The 11369-nt window shown below is 47.0% G+C and overlaps 1 protein-coding gene across 1 annotated transcript; it reads left to right on the top strand.

The window, feature by feature from the left end:
• The first annotated feature begins 591 nt into the window (after positions 1-591).
• LOC147019120 (uncharacterized) lies at positions 592-5682 on the top strand. The gene is made up of 4 exons (XM_085900113.1): positions 592-1277; positions 1435-1712; positions 4194-4314; positions 5444-5682. Exons 1-4 carry the CDS (start codon positions 902-904, stop codon positions 5680-5682), a joined length of 1014 nt encoding a protein of 337 aa, XP_085756239.1. The 5' UTR covers positions 592-901.
• The last annotated feature ends 5687 nt before the right edge of the window (positions 5683-11369 follow it).

Raw genomic sequence — 11369 nt, 5'->3', positions numbered from 1 at the left:
GACCCATCCAGGATTGTGTCCAATAGCCAAGGAGACTGCTTAGGCAGCACCAACACTCTGCATTGAGTCTGGTCCCAATGGATGGATGGATATGAAATATGTCTAATGTTTATGCCAATTGAAAAATAATAACGCCATCAGTTTTGAACCATTTTTCTATAGAAATGTTTCATAAGATGCATTTCTCAATAATAAATAATTTTCAATAATGTTGTGACACAGTTGTTTTCATAAACTCATCCTGATGACAGAAATACACACACACACACACAAGTATCTTTGACATAGGAGGCCATTTCGTAACCCTAAATTAGCCATATATTAGCCAATCTGTGAAAATTTTTAAAAGAAGCTAGTTTCAACTGATTTTGGTGAGTATGGGTATGGACAACTTCCAAAAAAAAGTAAGGGGGGATAGGGGTTGGGGAAACTTTTTTTATTAGAGGTCAAAGGTCATTGACCCCTGCCTAAATCACTAAAAATTATATTTCAGCAACAAAACATGATATATTAGTATTTCGATGATGTTGGTGTCAAAGTGCACAGAATTACAAAAGAAGATGACATAAGATAATTATTGATCCTTGGGACCAAATCCTGACCTCTGAAAATGAGGTCAAAGGTCAAAAAGCTGTTTTATCACTAAAATGTCATATTTATAACAGCAAAATTACCATATTATATAAAAATGAGCAAAAAACAAACCGAAGGGGTTAATTTCAACTTACGTGGTGGATATGGGAGTTATTATTTCTTCCAAGAGCAGAGGGGGAGGGGGAAATTACCTTTCTTGGGATCAAATGTCATTGACCCTAGACTAAAACACTATAAATTGCATGAATGAAGTCTTTGTTTTGTCTTTGTTTCAGGAGTGATTACTGAGAAAACCTAGCTAGCCTACATGTACCTTGACTACCCCAGGGCAGTGAGATGTCCCAAAAGTTCCCTGAGGCCTTTGGAACAATACTGTAAAATAACAAAATTACCAGGATGGATATATGTGAAATATGTAGTGAGGACTTTTCAGAAGCAGGAAAGCTACAGAGGTTGTACAGGGAAGGGATATGAGAATCTAATAGAGCAGTGTAGACTTATCAACAACTCTTCATTATTGGAGCGATTGGAACAAAAATGGAGTAGCAACACTCCTATGACAGTCCATCGTAGATGCCGAACCCTTTTCAAGCAAAAGGAGCCAGATGTTGAGGAGCAAGAGCGTGCGCCAAGACCAAAGCGACAAAAGGTGTCTCAAGCAGTAAATGATGACAAAGTTCATGGTAAGATAAAGTAATTTTTTACTCGATTCATGTAAATTTCATTGAGATTCCAAGCCCATACCTGTTTTATGTTATTTTGTTTAAATTTTGAATGTTTGAAGTTCGTATGGTGATTTACATGGGATGGCAACTAACTTTGTCCTTGTAATGTTTTCAGGCCAGGGTTCTACTCGATTTCCGAACAGTGAAAGATGTTTCATATGCAATGAGGACATCCATTTTGATGAAAGACATCCTGATAGACAGCAGACCATACATCGAGCATCAACTATGATGCTAAAGAAATCACTTCTGAGAATTGCAAGTGAAGGAAAAGATAGTCTTGGAATGGCTGTGAAAGGACGCTTGGAAGGAATGGCAGATCTTGTAGCGGAAGAGGCTGTCTATCATAATAAATGCTACTGTTCCATGTACAATGTTCCAGGACAATGCAATGTAGGTATATTAATACATTATACATATACATATTTGTTAAGTTCCTTGTAATATGGGGTACTGCGGAATAGTAAAGTATGTCGCAATGTGAAATATATTCAAAAATTCACATTTCAAAAGAGGCATTCAACAGTTGGTCAAGGCTTATCATCGGGTCATTTTGAAACAAACGCAGTCCTACACACATTTAAACAATTCATTTTGAAGAAAATTCGTTTGATGAAACAAGCTAGCTTTTTGTACGTTCGTCCTTGCAGTTTCTTCATACTGTTAATATATTTTTCCTTCTCCATTGCACTATTTCTTTATAATTATTTAATAAAATGACGTACTTTGTTTCTTTTCAATCTGTCATGTCAAATGAACAAATTTAATCTAGAACACATTCTTGAATGTTTCTATTTTTCTTCAGAAACCAGGCAGGCCTGTAGATAGTTGCAAGGAAAATGCCTCCCACGAGCTTTGCAGATGGCTTGACAGTGAAATGGAGAGTGGTGTGTATACAGTAGGTCAACTGCATGAACAGATGAAAACAATAGTAGGTGATGACATTCCAGTTTATCATGAGAGATACTTGAAAGGTACTATGGTGATAGTATATTCGTTACTAATCAAAAACGTAGGAAGGATGTTGTCTGCTTTAGAAGCTGTACGGCAAGCATCATCCGAGACTACCATGAGATGAAAACTGATGATGAAGACGCAAAGAAAAGACCATCATCAAAACAGCGGGTTCATTCATTCATTATCAATGACATCAAATGCCTTAATTTCAGCAAAGATGACTTTCCTTCGCTCAAAGAAATGACATCAATGTATGAGCTTCCAGATTCTCTTGAACTGATGTTTACATGCTTAATGCCTCATTCATCCGTTCGACGAAATGTTGCAGGGCAGAATATCATATCTTCACAACACCCAAGATCATCTCAGATGCCTTTCCAGTTTGGTATGAGCTTATATCTTGATCACAACTTTGGTTCAGATAAGCCGATTGATGTCATGCACAGGCTGGGCATATGTGAAAGTCAAAAAGAGACCGTGAACTACAAGTACACATACATTGACTCGACTAATAACACAAATGCAGCATCAATGTCAGTCCTTGAGAATCAGCTTGAGCAACACATTGGTGACAACATGGATCATGATTTGATTACATTAGATGGAAAGTCAGGTTTTCATGCCATGGGGCAGATCAAAGTTACCACTCCAGAAAATGCCAATCAAATTGAAGTTGATGAGAATAGGAAGTTGCAGAGAAAGCCAATCGTGAAGAGTGATACTCTATCAAATATGGAAGGTCTGCAAAACTACGTGCCTCAACGAACGAATGCCCTACTGGACACAAAACTCATTAAGTATGAAGAGCTTCAGCACAAAATACCAGAAAGATCCATTCCTACAGATGCATTTGTCATAGACTGGTACCATGGATGGGTAGAAGGAAGAACCGTTCATCCCAACTTCATGGGGTTCATGCATCAGAAATACAACGGACTAGCATTGAAATCTTCTATTGAGTTTCTGCGAATCATCAATGCGAATCCTAATGACATGCAGACAATATACACCACCATCATGAGAGCTATCAAAGGAACATACAAATCCCCAGCAGCAATAACCTTTGATTTGCCTCTGTTCATCAAGGCATCTCAAATTGTTAAGGATCAGAATTTAGAAGTTGTTGTGAGACTTGGAGGATTTCACTTCCTGAAGAGTTACCTTGGCTGCATAGGCTACAACATGGAAGGCAGTGGTTTGGCAGAAGCCATGCAAGTCATCTATGGACCTAATACAGTCCAGTACATCCTGAAAGGTGCAGCATACTCAAAGGCTCTGAGAGCACACTTCTTAACAGATGCCGCACTGGTGAAACACATGATGGGTGAAAGTGACAGCGAAAGTCTGGATGAGAGACTCAAGGACTTGCAGGAAATGTCAAGAACTGCAAAGCTGTGGGTTCTGTGCCACCAACTTGTAAGAACAGCACAAGATTTCATATTGGCAGAAAGACTCCATGATTGGCATGGACATCTGAATGCCATTTCTAGCACGATTGGTATATTTGCCACAGCTGGACATGGGCAGTACGCCAAATTTGGACGCATATACTTGCACGAGATGCTTAGACTTCCAGAAGATTATCCTCAGGTTAGTATATGTAAACTCAATGCGATCTTATTGTAAATAAATTTATTATCTCGAAGCATGTGTTTTCATGAATGTCGGACTTCAGCAAAAGCATTTCAAATCTGTCTGTCCACCTTCAATTTGTTGTAAATCTTGCCAACTTCATCCTGTATATTCTCTTTTGAGTTCGAAGTAGTATTTAGTGAGGTGGCTGTCCTCTTGCCCTCTTTCCATGTTTGAGCTGGCATCATCTCCCATTGCATATTACTACATATTTTAGTCTTCTTATGTTTCCATACTACTCCCTATCGGTGAGATAAATTTTAAGGATGTTCTTTTCATTTGCAGGTGTATGAAGCTTTCATGGAGGGGAATCACACAACACGTTACAGCGATGAGCAATTTTCTGGACTGTACATCAAGTCTGTACATCAATTTCTTGATGATCTGTACCAAACCATCAAAAATCGTAACGTCGACCGAAGCAAAAATCTCCATTTCTGCACGCAATTATTTTATATTATTTTAACAGTCACAAAACCGTAATATTCGGCCATCCACCAACAATCTTTACATAATCCGATAGCTCAGTGAGCCAGGCATGCGACGATAACCTTTATTGGGATAAAAAAATGACTTTTAAACACCATCTTTATCAAAAACACCATCAGCACGCACACGCAAAACCTTTACGTGACTCAACGACGCATCTGTTCAAGCGCGCTGCACCACGTGACGAGCCGTGACGCGGCAGGTTAAATTTTTTTATACAATCTTGAAACGTCTCCAAAACATCCGATTTTTACCAGAATTTCGGCAACCGAGTTTTTAGCGTCCTGAGCGATCACAAAAACCGAAGACAAAATGAAAATCGAAGTTAAAACGAACTCATAACGTCGAGCGAAGCAAAAATACTCCATTTCTCCACATAAATTTACGGAATTATGTTTGACCTCAGTGTGACCTTGACCTTTGACCGATTTTGACCAAAATCTAATCAGCGCTCGCCATCACCCTCCTGAATCAAGTGGTGTAATTTGACATTGGTAGCTTCTTCCGTTCGCGAGTTATCGTGCCTACAAACAAACACACACACAAACAGAGGACGGAAGTCATCAATATACTTACGAAATCGAAAGATTTCGTAAGTAACAAACAAACAGACAGGGGTGAAAACAGTAACCTCTGTCAATCTTTGATGGCAGAGGTAAACTAATTGTGATGGGTCATTTGGAAGAAAACGAACACCTGAACCAAGCCTACTTTAAGCCTGAATTATGTGTTTTGCCTTCTCATTCTTCCTACTTTTACCAGATATATTGACCTTATAATTAAGAGAGTCCAGCAGATCAATATATTGTTGCGGTTCTCGGAACCACGTGCATACAACAGATAGTTGTCCTGAGATAGTTATCCCATTAATATACGTGCAGATAGATCCCTACCTTTTGTCTAGCGGGACAGCAGGGAGTGCGTTGTGATGGGCTATTAGTTAGGTTTATTAAATCATTTTCCCCTCCATTCCACTTCCCACTCTTCCTCGTTTCACTGTTGAGGTAAATTTTCCTCACTTGCTACCCTCGTCCCGCTTACCACAGCATACCACCGTCTACCCGGAGTCTCGTTTTCTGAGGCAAAATCCAGACGCGCACGTTCGGCTGGACAAACGCTTTCAGCTGCACCACCATCCATCTGCCCAAGGCCAGACATGCGCGACGTGTCACGTACGTTTTGCACCCAGGTGGGCGGGCTATACCGGCATCTGGCCGAAACCCAGCCCAGGAAGGCGGACCACGTGAAGGGTCGGAGCCAGTCGGAATGCCCGGCTCAGACATGACGTCGGTTTCGGCATGGCGCCTCCCCGAGCTCCGGGATCTATAAAGACGGAGGGGTCCTCCATTAATTGAGGAGAATGGAGGAGAATAGAGGAGAATTGAAGAGAATGGAGGAGAATTGAGGAGAATGGAAGAGAGAGCGGTGAGATCGACGACGACAGCAAATCGACGGGAGCTCGCAGCTCCCATCCGTACATGAGCAGCGCCGGTCTAGAGGCGGTGGCTCCATGTTGGGACGCGCGTTAGGCCATCAGGAGATACGGGAGATGTTCGTCCCAGTCCTCCTGATTATCAGCGGAGAAGAGGGCCAATTGTTGGATAAGGGTTCTATTGAACCTCTCCACCATACCGTCAGACTGTGGCCTCAGGGGCGTTGTTCGGGTTTTGCAAATTGCCAGGAGCCTGCACACCTCTTTTAGCAATTCGCTCTCAAAATTTCGCCCCTGGTCAGTGTGCAGCTCCTCCGGAATCCCATGCCGACATACAAATCCTTCTACGAAGGCCTTTGCCACAACCCCAGCTTCCTGGTTGGGAAGGGCAAAGGCCTCCGGCCATTCGATGAAATAGTCCATCATCATGAGGATGTATCGATTACCTTGGCGAGTGGGGGGTAGTGGTCGCAAAATGTCCATGGCCACTCGCTCAAGAGGGGCCTCAACCTGATGTAGTTGGAGTGGGGCCCTCATCCTCCGTGCCGGTCCCTTTTTGGCAGTGCAGGCATCGCATACTTGCCACCAGTCCTGTACATCGCGCCCCATGTTGACCCAATAGAACTGCCAGCGGACCCGAGATATTGTTTTGGTCCTGCCTAAATGGCCGCCAGCGCGGGTACCGTGCACCTGTTTCAAAATTTGTGTCTTGAATTGATCTGGGACTACTACCAGCCAAGATGTTCTCTCTGAGGGAATCTCCACCCACTTGCGATACAAGAGGTTGTCCCTCATTTCTCGGGTCTTCCACTGAGCTCAGTACGCCTTTGTTCATGCCCCGAATGGGGTGATCTCCTCCCCACTGGGCCTCTTGATTTCCTGGACCCACTTGTACACGGGCCCTATCACAGGGTCTTCCCGCTGGGCCGTGCTCCACGCCAAACCGCCAAATCCCTCCCCTACGGTTAGTGGCAAGGTTGGGCCTACCACCCGGGCCACACGGGCTGGGAGTTTCTGGGAGGTGTCCGCCAATTGGTCCCTCTCCTCATACCTCGTGCAATATTTGCAGTTTTCTCCCAGATAGGGGCGTCGAGAGAACGCATCGGCATTCCCATGAGCCTTACCGGCTCTATAGGCCACACTGAAATCATATTGCTGCAACTTTTCCAACCACCTTGCAATCCGGCCCTCCGGTTCCTTGAACCGTAAGAGCCATTGCAAGGAGGAATGTTCCTTTCGAACCAAGAATTTCCTCCCATACAAGTACGGATGGAAATGGCTCATGGCAGACAGCATAGCCAATAGCTCCTTGCGAGTAACGCAATAATTACGTTCTGGCCTACTCATTGCCCGACTGTAATACGCGATCACTCTTTCCACGCCCCCCCCCCCCCCCGTGTCTGAGACAAGACTGCCCCCAATCCTTCCTGGCTTGCATCCGTGTCCAGGGTATACATCCCATCGTCGGTGGGGTATGCTAAAACGGGTGCAGATGTCAAACACCCCTTTAATTTGAAGAAGGCCTGATGGCATTCCCCAGTCCAATTAAATCTCAACCCCTTCTCCGTTAGCCCATGAAGGGGCCTGGCTATCTCCGCAAAGTTTGCCACAAAGCGCCGGTAGTAGGAGCAAAGACCCCCAAAAAACCGCACCTGTTTAACGTTTGTAGGTACCGGCCACTCCTCCACAGCGATAATTTCCCCTGGGTCGGTTTTCACCCCCTCGCGGCCTATCACATGTCCGAGATAGGCCACCTCTGTCGTGAACAAAATACATTTCTCCGGGCGCAATTTCAACCCTGCCTGCCTGAGGCGCCCAAACACCTGGTCCAAATTGGCTATTGCCTGGGGAAATGTTTTAGCATGTACCAGGACGTCATCCATGTACACCAGGCATGATTGCCATGGCATGCCGCCAAGCACACGCTCCATCAATCTCTCAAAGGTGGCGAGGGCGTTGCACAAACCGAACAGCATTACAGTGAACTGATACAGTCCCTTCCCTGTAGAAAATGCCGTTTTCTCCTTCCCCGTCTTATCCATATCCACCTGCCAATACCCACTCTTGAGGTCCAAGGTTGAGAACCATTTGGATTCTGAAACGGCGTCGAGGGTATCGTCAATTCTAGGCAGGGGATAGGAGTCTTTGAGTGTTACGTTGTTAAGCTGGCAATAGTCCACACAGAAATCCGTGGTCCTATCCTTTTTTTTGACCAGCACAACCGGTGACATCCAAGGACTTCCCGAGGGCTCAATGACACCTGCATTGAGCATCTTTTCTACCTGTTCATCAGCCTCCTCTCTCTTGCTCCATGGGAGCCATCAAGCAGGCTGACGGACAGGCCGGGCCCCATCGGTGTGGATCTGATGTTTCACCAGTCCTGCACGTCCAATTTCCTCGGGTGACAAGGAGAAGATTCCCATATGTTGGTCGACCAGTTTGTGTAAGACTGGGCATCCTCCAAATCTACACTGCTCCGATTTACTATCTCGCAAATGGGATCGGGCCAATTCCTACTGGAGTCTGGAGACCCCCTCTGGGGCCGGTCCGGCTTGATGTTATCGTCCCTCAGCTCTGCGACTTCTACCACTGGGGTGCGATCTGCCACCTCCGTGCCCCGTCCAATAGTGCGTGGTTCCGTGCTCACATTTATCACCCGGACGGGCACGATAGGCCCGTCGGTGTTTACCAGGGTGCGGCCCATGACTCAACCCGGAGGTCGATGGCCCCGCCAGTAGCTTGGCCAGGCCGGAGGAGCCCTGCCAGGTTGGGTGTGCCCGCCACCGGGCTGGAATTACTGCCTCGGTGCCCGGGGGAATGACCACTGAGTTGGGAGCCTTCAGCTCTACCTTCTCATCCATGCCAACGCCCCCCAATGGCAACTCCTCACCACCCAACTGCATGACTCCTCGGCCCAAGTCAATCTTACAGCCACCGGCGGTCAGCACATCCAACCCTATTAGGCACGGGTCGCACACCTCCGCCACCCAAACCTCTATTTTTATTTTAGTCGTGCCCAATTTAAGAGTCACGAAACCACGCCCTATGATGGGGGCCGTTGCCCCGGTAGCGAGCTGAAAACTATAATTTTGCAGACGGTGGATCTCTTCCCACCCGTCCACACTTGAATTAAGGATCACAGGGATGATGATCGTGGCGCTCGCTCTTGTGTCCACAACGGCGTCTACCCCTATGCCGGCAATCTTGCACCGAATTGTTAAATTACCTTTGCCAATTTGGCCACAATAGATGACCTGTCGCAGCTCTGAGGGCTCTTCTCCATCTGGTTCTGCCAAACACGGCCCTGTATGTTCGGCACTTTTCACTTTCCCTGGGACTGGTGGGGGGGGTGATGTTTGGGCCCGGCTATTCTGGTCTGCCCAGGGCGGAGTTGGTGATCCGGGGGGCGTGGCTCGCCCCTGCGTGGGGCGTTACAAACCCGTTGCAGGTGGCCCTCCTTGCCACAGTTAAAACACCTCACCCGGTAAGGTGCATGCCTCTGGTACTCAGAATTATACCCCCCCTTGTTCCGAATTGGGGTACCCCCTGATGGCTAAAGTGGCTCGTTCCGTGTGCGAAGCCGAGCGGTTATATATCACCAAGTCCCGTCGGACCAGATGTACTTTTAGCGGCTTTAAAAGCCAGTTAATATCCCGAGTGCACCATAGCAGTCAATGGCAGAAAGTGACGCAACGAGCAGGTTGACATTCAAACAATGGGGCATTTATTTACAGTAGGCAAGCAATCAATGAATGGGGGGATATGGGGACAAGACACGAGCAAAAGCCGACAGCCGAGTTCTATTTGGAATGTACAAGCACGTACTTACTCACAATTCTACGTAGAGACAAGTTGCCGCAGACTTTCAAACAAAACACCCAAGAAAGAAAAGAAACGGGCTTTTAAGCCTTTAATGTTCTCAGAGCCGGGATGACCGGAAGGCTCCGAGAGGCCGGGCCGGTTCCCTGGCAGCCCCTTGGTGGCGACTCGGTCTTCGCTCGGTGACCTTTGGCGTCTCGGTCCCGTCCGGTGCGTCGCAAACGCGCCAGTTGCTTGGGCGGCTTGACGAGCAGCTTGAACAGCTGCTTGAACGGCCTCGGTGGCCCGGCTTTGTCGCGGCCCCTTTCTGGCGAGCCTGACCGGCGACACTTCGGAGGAGCAAACGGATGTTTGCTCTTTCAGAGTTGATGCTCCTTTAAACCCCGTTCACTCCTCAGTGTCGCCCGACCGTATCAGGGCCGTCAGCCCAGACCCCCACGCTCTGATGCTGCCGCGAGCTTCGACGACTCCAAGCTCCACTGGTGAACGACCCGTGAAAAACGATGACCAACCTCCTCCGCTCACCAGCTTCACCACAAACTGCTCTCCGCGCGTTGCCAACATGGCTTTTATAGCCCGAGGGGAGAAGCCGCTGGAAGTTTCGCCACCCGAAATCGGCGCTGTCATCTCTGAACCTTCACCCCAGACTGGCTCCGCCCCTTTCAGCTCTGATTGGCTGGCTTTTCCACAGCAGAGCCCGTTTTGATCCATTTAAACGGCTGATTTGCACACGGAGGCTCGAATGTGGTTCTCCCTATCGCGCCGCAAGTTCGTATCACGGCATTTTGCCGCTGTCGCTCAGGCGGGTGTGATGGTGTCGCGATGTTGATGGCACTGTGGTGGGGATGGCATGGTTGTTGAGTTGTTGGCGTTGTGGTGGTGGTGGCGTGGTTGTTGAGTTGTTGGCGTTGTGGCGGTGGTGGCGTGGCTGTAGAGTTGTTGTTGAGATGTTGTTTGTTTAAAATAAAAGATAGAAAAAGAATAACGGCTAACTCAAAGATTCACAGCCCGGCACACGAACAAGTCCCGTTATACATTGGTGGGGGAATCTAACCTGGAACACACTTATCGAAATAACTGATCTCTGGGGAACCTGAATGGTGTTCTGTGAATTTCCACACCTCTGATCTTCTCTCCACCTACAAGGCTTTCAACCCCAGCTTGATGGAGTGCTGCTCTCTCCTCTGGGCTGGCTCCCCTGCCTCACATCTTGCTCAGCTTGACACCATGGAAACCAAGGACTTCAAGATTATTGGAATTTCCCTCGATGAAGCTGAGTCTATGGGGTTACCACTCCGCCATCACAGACAGGTCGGTGATCTGCTTTGTCCCCTCCCCCTTAAAAAAAAACAACAAGCCTCAGGTTTCTGCAGGGCACACACGGTCCACAATCAACCCCCTTCTGGTGAAAATACCTAAACCCAGGGTCATTGCTCACCCTCCACTCATTTGTTCCTAATTTTTCCCCTGCCTGTGGAGCCAACTTACACATCTTCTTCAATCTTATTCTTCCCTCCAGTTCTTCAAGACAGCTGTTCACCACTCTCAGAGATCATCTCCAATCCAAAACCATAATATTTTGTACCATCGTTAAAACACCCCAATCCGTCCTCCTTTCAAATGCCCAGTTTTCCCTCTCGAGTTTCCTTCTGTATCCATATTGTCCACCCCATGCATCCTTTCATGCCGCCCCGTTCCTCCCCACACCCATTGTTTGTCTG

This window comes from Eptatretus burgeri, chromosome 10 (genome assembly GCF_056783735.1).
Source record: "Eptatretus burgeri isolate ZD-2024b chromosome 10, Ebu_testis_v1, whole genome shotgun sequence".
Lineage (NCBI taxonomy): Eukaryota > Metazoa > Chordata > Myxini > Myxiniformes > Myxinidae > Eptatretus > Eptatretus burgeri.
This window is presented reverse-complemented; position numbering and strand designations above follow the sequence as displayed.